Source organism: Nanorana parkeri, unplaced genomic scaffold (assembly GCF_000935625.1).
Source record: "Nanorana parkeri isolate BGI_ZX_2015 unplaced genomic scaffold, ASM93562v1 scaffold82, whole genome shotgun sequence".
In the NCBI taxonomy this organism is placed as follows: Eukaryota; Metazoa; Chordata; class Amphibia; order Anura; family Dicroglossidae; genus Nanorana; species Nanorana parkeri.
The window spans coordinates 972,834-980,382 of NW_017306350.1; the positions used below are offsets into that span (position 1 = coordinate 972,834).

General features: G+C 40.1%; 1 protein-coding gene across 2 annotated transcripts in view; it reads right to left on the reverse strand.

Moving 5' to 3' along the window:
• Positions 1 to 4,069, reverse strand: part of LOC108783659 (proprotein convertase subtilisin/kexin type 5-like) — an 89,033-nt gene extending 84,964 nt beyond the window's left edge. For both annotated transcript variants that reach the window (XM_018552272.1, XM_018552273.1), the window contains exons 1-2: positions 3,832 to 4,069; positions 290 to 493 (exon numbers count right to left, since the gene is read on the reverse strand). In XM_018552272.1, the coding sequence (XP_018407774.1) occupies positions 290 to 493; positions 3,832 to 4,015 (388 nt within the window). In that variant the 5' untranslated portion in view covers positions 4,016 to 4,069. The remainder of the gene's footprint in view (positions 1 to 289; positions 494 to 3,831) is intronic.
• Between the last annotated feature and the right edge of the window lie 3,480 nt (positions 4,070 to 7,549).

The window sequence follows — 7,549 nt, forward strand, 5'->3', positions numbered from 1 at the left end:
GTGTCTTTCAGTTGTTTACTTTACAAATCCCCCCAAGGTCTGTCTCATGATTCTTACCAGTTTTGTATACGTGCATGAATTTAATTAGTTTATGCTCCGCCGTCCCCTTTTATATTTATATATATGTATATATTAGTACCCTGAAGCAGGGCCTGTTGTTTTCCTTTTAAAGTAGTAAAACCGCTTCAAGATCATATATCATACACCTTTTCATCTCTAAATGATCACTAATATGTGTTATATAAAAAATAATATAAGCAGACAATATGATACAAGTTTGGTAAAATACCTTGTGGGCACTGTATTAAAAAGCATTCTCCATTTTGAAGCTTGTAGTTGGTCTTGCATTTTTGACAGCTATCGGTGTTAGTGCAAAGGTCACAGTTTAGTGGGCAAGATTCACAGGTGTAGGTGTTCCGCTCTGGGTAAAAGCCACGAGGACAGTGCAGCTTGCAGCGGCTGCGGTGAAGGAAACGTTCAATGCCATCTTCATCTATAAAATCAAAATAGAATATTTCAAATGCTTATATAGTAATTTATTGACTGTAGAAGCCCCACTACAACCAAAACTTTTTTAATTGTGTCTTTGGGTTGAACGGGAAAGGGTTAGAGCCTCTGTGAGGTTTTCATTGCTGTTTTCCTGTGGGGGAGTATTCCCCTCACTTCCTGGGAGAATAGAAAGTAATGAAATACCTCTAACTGGAACACAAGCAAACACAAAGCCATATTTGATTTAAAATGACTGATTTCACAGGATTCTGCTAAAATTCAAGCTGTGTATGGCCATAATTATATTATGTTTATTTCCTTCAGTTATCAAATCATGTGGAAAACAAACTCCTGTTTACTAATTTGATCTACGCATGATTGAATAATTAAATATTCACACAATGGGTTAATTTACTAGGCAAATAGGATGCTCACTTTGCAAGGGAATTGGCACTTTGCAGGGGAATTTTCCCTTAGCTTATTGAATGAGGTAAAGCTATGCTGGCTTCCATCATCCAATCATGTGCAAGCAAAAAATATATATTTTTTTTTTCCTTGCATCCGATTGGGTATTCTTTGTATAGTTAGTTTGTGCCACATTAATTAAGCTAAGGAAACATTCTCCTTCCAAAGTGGAAATTCTCTTTCAAAGTAAACAACCTGTTGGCCTTTAGCAAATCAACCCCAATGTATTGTGGCTGATTTACTAAAGGTTTTAATTATTTCCCCACAATAAATTGTGTGACTGTTTACTTCAATTATCCAATCCTGTGTAGATGAAATAAATAAACAGTCATTTGTTTTTCACTTGATCACACACACATCATGATCCACCTCCCAGCTTCCTGATTGGTTAGAAAGCCAGGCTGCCTAGCAACAAGTGAAGCCAGCTTCCTAGCCAATCAGGAAGCCAGGAGGCGGGTCATGATCCACCGCCCAGCTTCCTGATTGGAAAGCAAGCCGGCTCCATGCTCCCCCAGCACTTGCGGTCAGAGGGAGATCTTCCTCTGACCGGAAGTCAAGTATCGAAGGTAAGTATCAGAGCATTTGGGCAAGAATGAATAATTGTCCAAATACTTGGTATCGGCACCGGTACAGATCCAACCCTAGTTTTTAATTTTACATGTAACTGTTTCAGTGACACCTGCTCTCTTTTTTCTTTTTCTTGGTGTCAAAAGGGACAGAACATAAAGAAAACTCTTCCCCATAGGGTCACAGTCAGAAACAATAGGACAGAAAGGCTAACACATCCCCAGTCTATATAAGAATAAAATAAAATCTACCTGGAGTTAAATAATAATAAATTGTGTTTTTATGAATCAATTACAATGAATATTCAGATATCTTTGTTACAGATTCCAAAGCTGCAAATCATGTGCACAATTTGAAAATTGTTCTGACGTTTGCAATGCAAGTAGGCCATCCATTCATTATGACCAGATGGTCTATAACCTAAAAAGCACAAATAAGATTATATAAAAAGGAAATCAGGTAAACACAAGCATACATTTGGAAATTTCCATTTTTAACAGGGTAGATACAATAGATACATAAGCTGGCCATATATGGTACAAATTGTGGTGAAGGAGATGGGTGCAAAATTGTCAGCCCAACAATACCTACATCCAGTCAGATACTGGCACTGTTCAGCTGTTGCTCTATTCACACTGTTAACAGTAGATGGGGAACCTAAAGAATGTATGAATGAGTTTATGGGTAGCTTTACTGTTTCCACAGTGGATGAAACAAGCCTAAGAAAACATTGTCATCATATTCTCCTCCCCATTATATTTTAGTATATCTTTAGTGCAAGGTTAGTGTTCAAGCTTAATGGATTTGTATAGGCATTATACAAAGGTTTACCTGTATAGAGAAACAGTTTAATTACGTAAAATTCTTGCAGGGAAAGCTGCTGCCAGTATGATGTAGACTTGTGCCCCAGAATTATATCTCTCAAGAGCCCTTTCCCTACACAAAGTATCATCAGCATTGTTTAGGTGGGGAAAAAAAAAATCAATGCATGCAAGTATAATGAGACAGAGGGAAGGGAGGCAGAGATTGGCAGTCAAGCAGACAGGGCTGACAATGCTGGTTGGGATTTAAAGCAGTATTGAACTCTCAAACCTTTTTCAGTAACGATTCCAGATCAAACAAACATGCCCAGTAAAGTATTTCTTTACATTTTTTCCTAAACATGTTTCTGAACAGCTGGCTCCAACTCTTCCAACTTGACTTCCCTGAACTTCTTGTTCAGTACAAGATCACAAGGGACAGATCAGTCTCCAACAGCTGCCCATCTACTAGCTTGGAGAAGGGAGGAAGGAGCAGAGAGGAGCTGGGGGAGGGCAGTGATTTGCCTCGTTGTGCCTGTGTTTTTGTGGAGTCACACAGCTTGCTAGCACACACAAGGATGGCTCCATGGGACCCAGCAAGGGAAAGGAGCCACCCTAAAACAGGAAATCCAGGCCAGTGCTCATGGGACCAGCTGATTCTGCAGGAAACTAAAACTTTTAAACATGAGGGAGCAGCATCCATTGTAAGTGATTGAATCAGCATTTAAAATAGATTTAAAACATTTTGACTTGAATATTGCTTTAAGAGCAGAAAATACACTGTGTTGTCAGCCAAATAGGATGTTGGGAGCATGCTGGATTTCTGTCAGACTATAAGGTGTTTCTTTGGGCTTATAGTGTTTGTAAAGCATAAAATATCTATGTACTGCACGATGAATCCTGTCTGCGTCCGAGCCAGGAAACACGCACCCGCACCGACCTGCACTTGAGGTGAGCGTAGGGGGGTCGTATGGCCGTACAGTCCCATAGAGAAGGACAGGGGCTGTGTACTAATCACACGCAGCACTTGTCCTTGGCCGTGCACGCAGCACGGAGCTGTATGTGCCGCCCGTTTCTAGTGTGAATGGGACCTTAGAGTGTCAGTCTGGGATACCAGTGTTATTTAGTTAAGCACTATTTAGTAGTCCCATCAACTCTGACTCATGCCAAATATCAAATAAAGTGAAGGTTGAACTTTATATAAATATGGTTAAACAATTGTTTTATTATTTAAAAGATGTTAACAAAAATCTACAATAGGAACCGAGTTTTGTTTCATAAAATGTTCAAAAAATTTTTTTTTCAATGCTGATGTTTTTAATTATTAAAAAACCAAAGAACATTTTTAAGCGAATGAAAGTATTTTCACTTTGAATAGCCATTAGCAACAGTCAATAATTGTATTAAGGCATAAACAACTTACATCTACACAGGTTTATAGTAATACATGTGGTTGTGGTTATAGTAAATGCATTCTCAACTAGCAGTAACAAAGGCTAGAGTCACTTACCTATCCCACACTCAGTGCACTCGTAAGGCTCCTGTCCATTACATTCCTCACAGCTTGGGTGGCAGTTCACACACTGAGCATTAAGGACAAATTGTCCATTGGGACACAGCAAGGCTGACAAATGGCGAGATAGGTGCAGGAGAAGAAGCGCAAAGTAGCATACATTTGTTGTTGTTGACTTCATTTTTCCTCACAAAGTCCCTTTGCCAGTCTCTGTCTGACTAACAGGTGTGCTCTGACAATGGACTGGGAGTGAGGTTTTCGTCTCAAAGAAATCAGTTACCAGTATGAAACAGGACCTCCAGACTGGTCAAACCGGTTTGCCTTTCCCTTCAATGTTAGATCAAATTCCAGAGCTATTCAGGGGAAAAAATACATGCCTGGAAAAGGTATTTTAGCTGCTAATCTCGTCTTCTTGTTTAGTAGCAGAAGACTTGTAGATTCTTCAGATTAAATTCTCTTTCAGAAGCGAAGATTCCTCTGTTCAGCTTTATCATTATGAGTTGTTAACATAATATCTACTAAATGATTAACATTTTTCCAAAAATTTTCCATTCAAGATAAGTGCAAATATTGTGTTACTTTATATCCTGTATAGAACCTTTTTTCCTGTATAGAACCTTTTTTAACGCATAATGCAGCAAATATAAAAATCGATTAGAAAAGGTATGCTTAGAAAATTCCAGTATGAATCTGTGTAGAGCAACTCTGCCAGGGATTATATTACCATGCTGCCCTTGGAAATCTGTGCCGTACCCTAATCATGTTTCTCAATACTGCACTGTGCAACAGAGAAGAAGGAAGGCTGGTAAAACACCCACACAATAAAACAGTCCTAGCATTTGGTAGCGGTGCATGTTCCAAAACCTTTACCTTTCCTCAACAGAAAACAGAACAGCGCCTACTAACAAAGAGATTTTACAATAAAATCTGGACATGTTATCTCTCCATGGAAGATCTACCTGTCTTAATCCTTACCAGATCAAGTGAGGCTCATGCAAGTGGTGCTCAGATCAAGTATATCACTTTTAAAGATCAAGTTGTGTATTACTGGTCATAACTTAGAGAATTAAAGGCTTATTCACACAAGATTCTGTCTTCTGTTCTGTTTTGCTGTAAAATAAGAGTAACTAGTAATGGTGTAATTTAATTCATAAGTTTGCTTCTGTAGGACAGCAGATGTTGATTAGTAGTAACCATACATTGTTGCAAAATGTTAGGTAGCCATAAATAGCCAAACTCTGAAAGCCCCTTTAATATGACTTATGTAAAACTCTGCCATTTCTGGCAAGAACAGAACAGCCTTTCAACTGTGATTCCACGTTACTTGATGCAAAACCGAAGAACTGGAGACCATCTGAAGACCTCCACCACAGTTGATCAGGCTTTTCATTAACCCCTGGTGTCCCGGTGAGATATGCTGTAATCTTCATGCCAAAACAGCATCCAATTATAGTTACATAGTCAGTGGTGTATTTTGGTTTTGTGCTGCCCTAGGCAAGATTAAACCCGAGCGCCCTCCCATCCCTAATCTAAATTAGTCCCACCCCTTCCTGTTTATTACATTTTGAATAACCTGTCAGTCGCAGGATACATTGCGCACGGTTCTGACAGGTTGCGCTATCAACGTAGCGGGACGCTCTAGTTCTACCTTTGAAATAGCCACCTTCTCCATTTCTGGCTTGATGGGCTCCCTAGTTCTGCAGCTACAATAACCATTCTCTCCTGCCATGCTGTGCTAGTCTCTAGTTCTGCAGCTGCAACACCGATCATCTGCCTTAATATGCTGGGCTCTCTATTTCTGCAGTTACCCATCTTCTGCCTTGGCTGCTGGGCTCTGTAGCTTGCCCCGCTCTAGAGACATAACCCTGCACGGAACTTATAGGCTGCACTTCCCCGGACTCACCACCACGGGGGTGCCGATGAGCATGATGACCAACTGGATCTCAGCCCTGGGGTCCTGCGGAAGCTCCTCCGCTGCCTGAAGTAAGAGATTTGGTGCTGGTTTCCCAGGGAGGTCCGGCGCACGAATTGCCAATACAACCGGACGAAAGTCACACACACCAATACATTGCCCAGCACGGTGACCAGGAAGAGGAAGGAGCTGCAGCCACCATATAAGTAGGAGTAGGAAGCATTAGTGGACAAGTTGGTCTCCCAGTCAAAGAAGCACAAGGTCCAGGAGTACTGGCAGTAATTTATGAATAATTTATAATATCATTTTTGTTTCTCTTACCTAACTGGTTTGGGGGGACAGCATTTTTTTTGTATGTGTGTGTGTGTGTGTGTGTATAGGTCCCTGAGTCATCTCATTCTTAAGAGTACCTGTACCCCTGTACTTTACGGTCTCTCAGGAAATCGTCCAAAAGCTTCTTGAATGATTCCACACTATTTGCTGAAATCACTGCTTGTGGCAGCGAGTTCCAGACCCTAACCGCTCGAACTGAGAAGAACCCCCTTTGCCCCTTGTGTTGGAATTTTTTTTTCTACCAATTTTAGGTGATGGCCTCTTGTCTTTGTTACGGAATTAATCTTAAAGAGTTTGTTGCTAATGTTGCTATGACCATTGAACATCTTGTACATGAAAATCATATCCCCCCTTAATCTCCTTACTTCCGGCGTGAACATATTTAAATTTAGTAGCCGTGTCTCATAGTTCTGGTCCTCCATCCCCTTGATGAGTTTGGTTGCCCTCCGCTGGACTCTCTCCAGCTCAAGGACATCCTTTCTGTGCACCGGTGCCCAAAACTGCACCGCATATTCTAGGTGAGGCCAAACCAGTGATGTGTAAAGTGGCACAATTATAGACCTGTCCCTGCAAAACATTCCCTTCTTGATGCAGGACAGGACTCTACTAGCTTTGCTTACCGCAACCTGGCACTGTAATCTATTATTCAGTTTATGGTCTACAATGACCCCCAAATATTTCTCCATTTCTGACTTCCCTAGCGGCATACCCATAATTGTATAACCCATTTGCTTATTTTTAATCCCAAAGTGCATAACTTTGCATTTATCGAAATTAAACCTCATCTGCCACATAGTTGCCCACTCCCCTATTTTATCCAGGTCCTCCTGCAATGTTACACTATCTTGGTCCGTTTCTATTACCCTCCAAATTTTGGTATCATCAGCAAACACAGAGATATCGCTGTTTACTCCGTCCCTGATGTCGTTAATAAACAGTTTGAAAAGCATGGGTTCCAGCACAGAACCCTGAGGCACACCACTAATGACACTAGTCCAGTCTGAAAGGGCGCCATTTATTGATACTCTCTGTACCCGTTCCTTTAGCTAGTTCTCTATCCATGTACACACCCTTCCATCTATGAGTTTCCAACTATGCAGCGCCAACAAGAATAATAATAATAATTAAAAAAATAATAATAATAATAATAATAATAAAAACGAAATGAATGTGTTTAACTTAACAGTAAACTGTGATCGGTGGCATAACGTGAATCAATCAACGAAAAATCAGTGTGGATCAGTGTACCCACAATTTTTATAACAGATATACATTCATATATACTATCAATACTTGAGAAAATAAAAAGTACAGATATACATTCATATACAGTATACCATCAATAATTGTGAAATAAAGAGTAAATGAAAATTAAACTGTGTTATGTGCTTCTTTCTTATAAACCGCAAATACCCTGGAAATACAATCCCCCAGTGTCCATGGAGTGATTAGTGTTGGTTTAAAAAAACA